Source organism: Branchiostoma floridae, unplaced genomic scaffold (genome assembly GCF_000003815.2).
Source record: "Branchiostoma floridae strain S238N-H82 unplaced genomic scaffold, Bfl_VNyyK Sc7u5tJ_1566, whole genome shotgun sequence".
NCBI classification, from domain to species: Eukaryota; Metazoa; Chordata; class Leptocardii; order Amphioxiformes; family Branchiostomatidae; genus Branchiostoma; species Branchiostoma floridae.
Genome location: NW_023365763.1, coordinates 42,515 through 53,668, shown reverse-complemented (window position 1 = coordinate 53,668; position 11,154 = coordinate 42,515). Strand labels below are relative to the sequence as shown.

The 11,154-nt window shown below is 37.1% G+C and overlaps 1 protein-coding gene across 4 annotated transcripts; it reads left to right on the top strand.

Annotated features, from left to right (window-relative positions):
• Positions 1-15: 15 nt before the first annotated feature.
• Positions 16-11,035, top strand: LOC118408297 (G-protein coupled receptor 143-like). 4 transcript variants are annotated; one of them, XM_035808989.1, is made up of 12 exons: positions 17-182; positions 1,414-1,929; positions 2,407-2,498; positions 3,351-3,445; positions 4,026-4,046; positions 5,021-5,113; positions 5,514-5,623; positions 6,153-6,261; positions 6,635-6,740; positions 7,378-7,612; positions 8,495-8,517; positions 9,175-9,342. In XM_035808989.1, exons 2-11 carry the CDS (start codon positions 1,665-1,667, stop codon positions 8,497-8,499), a joined length of 1,131 nt encoding a protein of 376 aa, XP_035664882.1. In that variant the 5' UTR covers positions 17-182; positions 1,414-1,664; the 3' UTR covers positions 8,500-8,517; positions 9,175-9,342. The 4 variants fall into 4 exon arrangements, with proteins under 4 accessions (XP_035664879.1, XP_035664882.1, XP_035664881.1 ...); XM_035808986.1 differs by lacking the exon at positions 8,495-8,517 and having other exon boundaries at positions 16-182; positions 9,175-11,035; XM_035808987.1 differs by lacking the exon at positions 8,495-8,517 and having other exon boundaries at positions 28-186; positions 9,175-11,035.
• The last annotated feature ends 119 nt before the right edge of the window (positions 11,036-11,154 follow it).

Here is an 11,154-nt window from a genome sequence, read left to right as displayed (position 1 = left end):
TCCGAATTGGAGGTTAAAGGTTAAGTCATCATATGACTTGGAAAACAAGACAGACGCAGCCGGCCATCAAGAGAGCGATCTGTTTTAACAGCTTTTCTGATCGATAAGTTTGATTGTTTAGCTCGTGTACTTGTTATCCTTTTACAAAAGAAAACAGAGAGAAGGCAACGAGGGCACTACAGGTCGGTATGTGCTGTAAAATTCGAACTTTGTGGATTTATTTGAGCGAAAGTTTGACAGGCTTGTCCTGGCTTCCTACATCTTCTTCGGTTAGATGTTTACTCATTGGTTTACTGTACGCTCTTGGCATGTGTCACCGGTGTTTGTGTTTGTTTGTTTCCTGATATCATCAGTGAACCGAGAGATAAAAACATTTATGAATCGAATTCTCAAATATTTAGCTAGGAATGCATTGGGGATAGGTAATTGAATTCTAAAGAATCAAACCAAAGAAGTAAAAACTTGGTTAACCAACCAAGGAGGTTGAACCAACTAAACAAGTTGATCCAATCTTTTATATAATGTCCTTGATCCAATTAGGATTTGCGTGACAGGCCCTCCCTTTTTTGAGCTTATTCAAACCGCTGTTAAATCTTTTTGTATAGCTTGCAGGTGTGGAAACTATGGTGTCTTGTTTCTTGTGTCCACACAAGAAACAACAAGACACCACGCACCATAGTTTGTCCAAGGGGCAAGTGAATGGATTCTCTGAAAACTGTATCCTGATAAAGATAAGGCACATAATGACATATGGTCAAAATTTCATGTCACCTTTTATAAGAGATTGGTTATGAGTCAAATAATACTAGCTTTGTCAGTGGAGCATGATGTGAGAGTGAAAGTGGTCATGCAAATGAGGCGAAAGTGAAAGTGTTCATGGAAATGGAGTGAAAGTGAGTGTGAATATGTAAATAATTCAGTAGAGACCTAAAAGTACTAATTTCCCTTGGTGACATTATTGCAGACAGTAGGTACCCAATCTCAGTAATGAGTCTGTTTACATGAGGCACCTTCTTGAATACAGGACCTCCATTTTACGTCCCTTTTGAAAGACGAATGCAATCCCTTACAATATGTCTGAGCTGAGCTGACCCTGGGATTGAACTCAGGCAAACCGATTCACGGAATGGAATCTAGATGACCAAGCTCCAGCAGACTAATTAAAAAGATTGTCACCAGGGCTCGAAATTCATTTTTGGGATTAGGTGCACCAAATTGGGTGCCCTGAAAAGTGTCAAGAATATGATGTATACTAGTATACTTTGATATCTTTACATACATAAACCCAAGGAAATATTTGGGTGCACCCTGTGCACCGACAGAAAATAATTGGGTGCCCAGCTCTAATTTTGGGTGCACCTGGGTGCACATGCACCCAGTATTTTGAGCCCTGCTGTCACTTTTGTTTTTCAGATGGACCCATGATCATCAAACTGGTTGTGTTACTCAGATGCACCTATCCAATAAGGAAGCAGAGATAATGAAAAAACAATTTCTCGGTGCATGGCAACAAATGTGTTGAAAGTAGCCACACGTCACCAGGGATTGTGTTTGTTGGATTCATATAGACTATCCCAGGCAACCACTTATAACAAAGCTCCGTGGGTGTGCCTTGCGAGGAGGTTTAAAAAATCCCTGTTTCAGCCAAACTCTAGAAAAACAACATGGCGTCACCAGAGCTGGTAAGCTTCTGCTGTGTAGGAGACGATCACCTGAGCGGGTGGGTCATAAACTACCAGAACCCGCGTTACAATGTAGTCTGCCTGGCAAGCTCGGTGTTCAGCATTGTAGGGACTATAGTGCAGCTTCTGCCGAAGAGAGTAACTGCTGCAGAGTCCATGAGACTGATGAGACGAAGCCGGGATCCGTTCACTTCACAGAAGAGAATCGTCATGTGGTTAATCGTGGCGGACCTCTTAGCTTGTCTAGGTGAGTATTCCTAAATAATGTAATTTTTATCAAATCTTGTAATGTTTGTGTTGATTTTATTTTACATTTTTTTGGCTGTGACCTCTCTACCATGACACCACAAATGTGTGTTTCCATAGCAATTTTCTACTATATTTTTACTGAGAATTGATGTAACTGCCAACTTGAAATGCAAGGAAAACCTTTTCCCTTTATCCCTTTATCCAAGAAATTAATTAACCACAAAAATGACAATGAATTTTACAGCATATGAGTGTACATTTTGTAGAACTCTTCTGTTACATTGCTGTTGGTATGGAAAGTCTCGTGTGCCCTAATTTGATAAATCAGGAAAATATTCATGTTCTTTTCAACTGTGTTTAAAAGTAGTACATCTATGTGACTTTGTCAACACTGATCAAGGAGATTAACTTTAAAGATACTTACAGGCAAAAAGGTTTGTAACTTGTCCCTTATTTCTTGTCTTTCCTTTTTCAGGTATTTTTTTTCGCTCCATGGTGTGGTTAGCTGGTGGGAATCTTTTAAGTGATAGTGCTTCTCCAGCCACACTTTTCTGTGCATTTGTAGGGGTAAGTGGTGCAAGATTTTCAATGCACTGATAAACCAAAACTGCATTAAATATATATTGTAACAGTTGCTTTGCTGGAGCATAAGGCTTGTTTCTTAAGCTACTGTCACACTGTCAACAAGATTCCACTTTATCTGTTGATTGCCATGCAGAAGGTAGAGAATCCCAAATTGCCAGAGAGTTGACTGTATTTTTTGCTTTAAAATCTACCCTATCATGGTGAATGTGGCACGTTCACCTGCAGACATCGGCTGATCCTTAGAGATTATGCAATGATGAGATAATAATACTGGGCATATTATCATGTCCTGTTCATATATCTGCCTACGTTGGCCAATTTATTTACAACTCATTGCAAAAACGAGATAATGCTTTATGATACTCACTAGATTGTTTATACTGTTATATTATATTACATTAGTTGTTAGTTATTTGTATTAGTATATAGTTGTTCACATTGCCATACATTGTAACTGTTACAATTGTTGCGCAATAAAGTTATTCTATTACTACTGAAATTGTAATTTAGACTAGAGCTTGTAGATCTCATTGGCAGAAAAAATTTCAACATAAGACAGGACTTTGTTTTACAGAGATGTTACAATCAATCAATTGTTTGCTTGCTCGCGGCTCGCTAGGTAAGGCTGTTAGGAAGTGAGGGACACCCAGAGATTGGAAGATTACCGGTAGTGCCGCGGCTCGTTTATTCCGCGATTTTTTCATTTTGATCAACGTTGGTGTCCGCGACTGTAGGTCGGGAGCATAGCGATAAATAGACCTACCGTCGCCCGGGGCCACTCAAACAGATAATTCTAAACTGTTTATTGTGTGTGTACCCCCCTCCCTCTCTCAGGGCTGGATCCAGTTGTTTTACATCACAACTTACTTCTGGACGTTCTGCTATGCGGTGGATGTGTTTGTAATCATGAAGGGGTTCAACGGACTCAGGTTAGTGTTTATTGCTTCATTCAACCACATTTTGCCCATTTGGCATTTTTCAATTTCCCCTAAGTTGGGAATCTCTGCAACAAAGTTGTTATTGTTAAACAGTCTAACAAAATAAAGTCCTTTTTTTTGTGCACCAAGTTTTTGATTTACTCAGTGACACATATTGCCCATTTGGCATTTTTCAATTGCTCCTAACTTGGAAATATCTTCAACAAAGTCAGTATGGTCAAAGAGTCTAACAAAATAGAATCCCTTTCTTCTTGAAATATGCATGGTTTTGTCTATCAAGTTTTGTGTATGAATTGAAATGATCATAATCAATAAACCAGATAATTTATGCAAAAATTGGCAAATAAGATCATGATTCTCTTAGCCTAGGAATCTTGACTTAAGTCATGGTTGTTTGAAGATGAGACCATGGTAATAAATTGTTTTATCTAATTATTATTTTTTATTTCTTTTGTAGTAAAGAATTGGTTTTTCTTTTGTTTGTTTTGTAATAAAAAATTCCTAAGTATTTTGTTTTTATTTCTTTTGAAGTGAATTATTATAATTATTTTTTATTTCTTTTGATATAAAGATGCTGTCAGTATAATATTAGGTAAGTGAAAATTACCTACAAATGTTAAAGATTTTTTCAAATCGCAAGGGTTGGTTGGCATTTGTATAATCTCAAACTAAATTTGATTTGGAGAATGATTATGGATTAATAATATTGTATGTTTGTAGCATATTTAATCCAATTTATACTAAATGATGAAAGTACTGTGAGCTTTGAAGCTTTCCATGATCAATCAAAGATTGAAAACCCTGGCTCCCGTATGTTAGCAAGGCTTAGAGCCTGTGTGAAAACAATTAGTGTCAAGAGTTGCCTGGCACGTTGGTGCCATGGGTAAATATTACTGCACTAACAGCAAACATTGATGAGGAACTCTGTTGACATGGTGAAGGGCATATCAGGTCACTGTAAATGTCCTTTTGGGAGGTCAGCAGGGTAAACAGTTGGCTTCATTTTTTTATTGTGTTTGTCGATGTGGTATCATTCCAATCAAATGTCACCTCTGTTTAGAGAGGTACATGTATGTACACTCCTTGTATGGAGGCAATGTTTTTGTGTGTCTGTGTTTTGGCAGTTGCTATTCTGTATCATTATGCTATCTGCCATATGCTATATAACATGTATGCTGTGCTACCAGGTTGTAATTTGGCAAAATGTCAGTGTTGCAAGGGTGACAGGGGGTAGAGTCCAGACTGAGTTGGTAGAATTAGACATTCATCAACCCTGACAGACATTCCAGGTCATGGGCTCAATGGAAGAGACTACTAATTCATGGGGAGTTACTAGTATTATTTTTGGTCAGTCTTTGCATTAAATTTTATATATTTTCCATATGGCAGTTATGTTCACAGTAGACTGAGAGTGACACAGAAGTAAGCAATGGACATGCAAGTAATGTCAATCAAACCCTTATTTGCATAAGCAATGAACTACAAATAAACAATACATACAAGAAGATCACAGACATATGAAATTCTTGAACTCTTGTTGAATCATGTTGTATACTTTTCTTACAGTAAACTGTGGGTGTATCACCTCATCAGCTGGGGAATGGCAGTTGTTCTGACCGGGGAGGGGCTGACATTTCTCTTCTATCCTTCGGGTTTGGAGTAAGTAAAACAATGTATTTACAATCATCATTTAGAGTGTTAAGCTTTTTCTTTAAAAAAAAATGTATTTTGTTATTTCAAGTGCCATTTAACCAAATATTGGTTGGCAGTCAAGAACACTAGAGGTCTCATTTATGGGTTGAAGAAGAGACAGAAAGTGTCTCAAAATCTTGCCAAAGTTAGAAACCTTTTTTGCTGTGTGTATTTGTTAAATGTTTTCACAAACATTGCCTTTCTACTTTTTACTGTAAATCTTGAAAAATTAGGTCACTGTAAAAATAATTGAATTTGTGGTACATCTGTTCTGTGTAGTACAGTACACATACATGCACATGGATTTGATACATTTTTGTAGCACTAGCAATTTTTTTTCCACCTGAGTCTTATCTCCTTTTGACAGATGTGAAGAAAAGAAGGAACACTTGGTCCCTTACTACCTGTCCACCTACATCCCCATTGTCCTGGTTATGATCCTCAACCCAATCCTGTACATATTATCTTCAAGATCAGGTAAGGCTATAATTATAATCATTGGTACTTCCGGTACCTATTCTTTGTCACTTGTTTGAGAAAAATGTAATCAAAAGATTTTCTCCATTTTATACAACAAAGCTTATTTTTCAGATTTGTGTGATACTATGTAAAATTTGTAAGTTAAACATTTGATGAAATGAATGAAGACCAAACTTTATGTGACAAACACTTAGAGAAGAATTGGGACTTACCAAAATTTTGGGCCGCCCCATCGGCCTTGTTCATGGGATGGACCCGTCTACTGCAGCTTCTGGGAGGTTAGAGCCACATGACTGCAGCAACGTGTCGAAAGTGTCAGATAACCTATGTCACCCCTCGTCACTATTAAATGTCGACAGTGAGCTCGAATGTACCCTGCTTTTTTGCAATTCTGTGTTACGCTTAAAGTCTGGTCCTCATAAGAAATTAAGATCATTTTCATGTGAACTTTCATGATAAGATTGAAGAAATAAACTGTCATAAAACATTTCTGAGAGCTTTGTTTTGTTTCCTCCTGTGTATGTAGTTCCGTCCATTCTAAAGAGCAGAAGAGGGAAGTACACAGACATTGAGAGAGCCATCGTTCAGTCTGTCAGGCTGAAGTTCTTCAATGTTGTACTGGTCTTCTTTGCTTGGTAAGTTGACTAGCTCAATTTTTCAAGTTTGTTGAAATAGTCTTTTATTTTGATGATGTGTCCCTGAATGACTGTCAATGTAAAATGGTTACTGTATACTTTGAGGAAGGGTTATTTCATTTCAAGATACATATTTTAGTAGTTGAAATACACAATTTGTTGAATGGTTCTCTATGCTGGGCCCTCTTGGAAATTGACTTTTGTAAGTTGAAAGGGCAATTCAGTTGTCTTGAGATGAAAAAGACAATGAGTGAATGAGTAAATAAATACCATTTCTATGTTAACTATATACTGCAATGTTGAACAATGTATGACACATTGCTGCTCTTAATTCACATGTATAACATAAATGTTGTTCTTATTTTCTCCTCAGTTGGATACCAAATGTCCTGAATGGAGTCCTGATCTTTGCTGGGGACAACTTGACAGCACAGAATTTTGTTTACCAGGCAGTTGTTCATATCCTATGGTATATGATGGTAGGTTTAACCAAAATCCTTACAAACTCATCCTTTATGTTTCCCAGTATTTCAAATGTTAAAAGCACAATATTATAAAGACGCTGAGTTTTATCCTTAAGTTGGTATCTATCATTTAGAGGCCAAAATGTTGTTGGCTCTTTTTGTGATTTAGTGAGTGTGGGTTCCTCAAGCAAGCATACAATGACTATCGGATAGAATCCTAATTGCAACCTGTATTTTGAGGTATAAGGGAAAATAAGGTTTTTGCAGTGTTCTACCAAGGAGGTTGAAAATACGTCCTTGGTTCTACAATGTAAGTTTCTGGTTGAAACAATTCTGTTGTGCAGTTATATTGTAGAATACATTGGAAATGCAATATTTATGGTGTCATAAAGTCACGGTATAGTGAGGGTTTCACTGCACTGGGAAATTATAATCACTATTTTAAGATTTACTTTTGTACAGTACTTAAACATGTCCCCCCTACACCCCCCCTCCAGGCCATCCTGAACCCCCTGCAAGCCTTCCTGAACTCCCTAGTGTACAGGGGTCCGCAAGGGAAGATAAAACCACCACGAGTATTTAAAGATGTTCAGTGCTTTGCCTCACATTCATGGTTTATTCATACAATTTCATATTTGCCCCCTCCCCCTAGGCCATCCTGAACCCCCTGCAAGCCTTCCTGAACTCCCTAGTGTACAGAGGTTGGCAGGGGTGCCACTGCGCCTGTCCGTGGCACTCTGACTTCAGCGTACAGTCTGTCCCCATCACCCCAGACCCCGCCACATCACGCAGCGTCACGCCATCGCAAGACGAGGGTTTGTCCACGTCCTACGAATCCGACCAACGCGCCAGCCTCATCAATGGAAACGTAGGGCTGCTCTCAGAAAGTAAGTGGCTCATGTATTGACAAATTGAATGCTTTATTCCAAACACAGATTCACCTTATGCAAGCTTTCTGTTAGATGAACCATCAATTATTCAGTTGTATATTTCAGTTGCTTAGTACATGACATTGTATTATTTCTATTTTGCTGGACTCTGGCATTTAATGTAACTTTAACTTTGCTTCTCACATATTTTATTAAATCTCGTCAACTATATTTTAATACAGTAAACAATAAACGTCCTCTGTATTCTTTTAAAAATAATGTAACTTTTAAAGGCAATTATTATGCATGGTTGTCTACATTGTACTTCATGTACATGGCTTTGACACCTGCCAAGAATAAGACATTGATCATGTACTCAACTTAGTGCATGCAATATTCAAGATGACTAAAAAAATTGAAATTGTACAACTTCAACTGGTCCATTGATCAGTATGGCCATGTGTAACAGTCACTGTAGTTGCTAACACTTCCTTTTTACGGCAGGTTGTGACTGTTGAGTGACTAAAAATTTGACAGCTTGTTCATTACATTCAATAGATAACAAAAAAAAAATTGTATGTTTTGTTGTTTTTAAGTCACCTTGTACATTATACAATGAAATAAATTTTGTTGTTTTTAAGTCACCTTGTACATCATATTATGAAATAAAGGCCCACATTCAATTTTGATTGCTGGACAGTTGCTCAAGGATCACCGTCTAGTGGAAAGGAGGCCTAATGTAGTGTACACCTAATATAGTGTATACCTAATATAGTGTAGACCTGTTGTAGTGCAGACCTGATGTAGTGTAGACCTGATGTAGACCTTTGCAGCAGCAGATCACTTACTACAGATTTTCTTCCCTTCTGCATGTTGCTTGATCTGTGCTTCTCCATGTAGCTTGAAAGTTGTGTTTACAAGCGGTAAGTACTGGTTTCTTTGCTGTACATTCTGGCAGTGTGTGTTCGTTTGATTCACATTTTCATACTTCTGTAACTGTAACTTTTTTCCGTTGCTTAAGCTGCAGTCTCATATTTTTCTCTTTTTATTGTAAATATGATGACATTTCTTGAGTTTGTCACCTAACATGTTGTAACTTGAAAATTTTACATCATCAAGAAATAGTGCTTCATGTCAGAAAGTAATATCAAATGGCGTTACTAAAACAAATAATAAACTTTTATTTCAGTGTACTAAATGAGATAACAGATATTCATACGTTGAACATAGAACCTATGATTGCCCCAGTTTGTCACAATACTAAGAGATCTTGCAAAAACAGTTCAGAAAAAAATGGCAACTCATTCTATATCGAGTCAATGCCTACCTCCTATAGATACTTGTAAAATTGCTTGATTCGAAAATTCTTTCCCAGTAACCATCTCAAAGTTTCTTCTAGCCTGGTATCCAGCCATATTATAGCTCATGAGTCTCTTCTGTCTGCTCCGCAAATACTTGTACAAAATACAAATATTTGTGGAGAGGACAGAAGAGACTCAGGAGCTATATTATGTCTGGTTACTAGGCTAAGTTTCTTCCAGTCCTGTATATAATTCTTCCCCTCTCATTGTTCTCCCCAGTTGATGGAGAAGATGAGTTTGTCCCCCTGCTGGACATCGCCTGTTTCACAGAGTACAGAACGTTTGCAGACAACTCCACAAACTTCACATCCTCTTCTGACAGCTGGAGCTCGTCAGAGTGGACCAAGCTTCCCAAACCACAGCTCCTGTGATGCAATTTTACACAGTTGTTGCCATCTCAAGCTGTCGTCGCCATATCGCTGACCGCTCAATACCATATATATCAGTTCATCTGTGACGGTAATCAACATTATGATACAATTTTAAACTTTATAATTGTACACAAAAATAAAGCTCTTCCAACAAGATTCCATTCAGTCCTCTGATCCTTTTCAAGTTGTAATGACCCAAAGCCTTGTTGGTGCTCTATTTTTGTGTATGGTTATTAACTTGTTTAAAATTGTATCATAACACATATGAACTCTTTAGGGGCTGACAAGAAGCAGAAACCTAACTTGCTCAACACTTCAATCACAAATGTTTGAGAGTATAAATATTTGGTAATAAAACATATTGAAAAAAAGATAGTGCACCTCAGGTTCAAGTCCAAAAGCCTAAACCTTAACCAACTACATGTATGCCAAGAAATAACACAGCATTGACAGAGTGTGCTAATACACTTGAAGTGACAGAGCGCACTATGATATGCTAATACACGTAAAAGGCGACAATACAAGATGAAAATTAGCTTCTGTGGAAGGGATGCTAACATGAACAGAAAGACTCCCCAAAGAAAAAAATGTGTTTGCCTTCCTTCATGTGTCTACTTGTTTGGACTATTTTATGCCAATGAGATTTTGACTGTATGACATTCTTCTTTGGCAGTTACGAGTGTTATTTTCTTCATGCAAACATAATTTTGAATATATGTACTAGACAAAAAGACTGAAGACAAAAAGTATATGTACATAAGTTTGCCCGTGCCATTGACAGATAATGGAAAGTGACCTTACAGAAAGGTGCCTAGTGATTTGGGATATCTATCTAACAAGCATTATCTACATTGCCAGTATATAATGCTAGTTCACTTGTCCAGGGGGTATCCTACATCCTTCATCCATTGTTTTTCAAATTGGAAACAGGGTCTTTAGTGATATCAAGTTTAATGATTGCAGAGAAAAGGTAAGATTTAATTCTGTTATAGTACATTTATAATGTAGTAGTGGCAAGATGTATCAAATGATATAAATCCTTAAAGTGCAATTTTAAATTTAAGCCTATAGTCTATATTGTACTTTTTTTTTGGGGGGGGGGGACCAAAGTTGCAACCAAAACTGGTTAACAAACATGTATTCCAGTATCAACTAAGCATACAAAAAGTACCATATTACTGTATGGTTTTGACAAGAATTTTTAATATAGTTTTTAAGCCTACAATTTGTATATACAGAAATCTATATCTATGTGTATGTAAGTATATTTATTAGTATGTTAAACTGTTGCATTGTTAGACAATCAGCAGATACATTCAGATTAAACATTGCAGTTTTATGGCATTTTGTATTGTGTGGGAGTTTTTAGACTCGAAATGTAGACATACATGTAACTGGAGTGTTTTTAGCAGTAGGAGCTGTCAAGAAAGTGTATGAAATTTACATATCATTAAACACTTAAGGGCTGTTACTTACAGGAAATAACTTTGTGAGGATGTAAAAAATGTTACAGTATTTCATTAAGAATAAAGAGCTGAGAGTATTTTAGTACGACACCTCATAAGTTACATGTAAAAGCTCCCAAAGCATATCTTGTGAAATAAACTTTTGATTATGTAACACTTCTTGAATCTTTTTGAATTTCAAGATCAATCAGACACACGATGAAAGCGCTGTTGAGGAAAAGTAATAAATGTCATGTACTGGGATATGTCACTTGATTGATCTTTTCCCAGCTCATCATGATCAGTCAAAACATTGAAATGTAAAAACAACGAAAGTTGACAGACTTTCCCATTGGTGGGGTACTGATCTTGATGAACAGCCA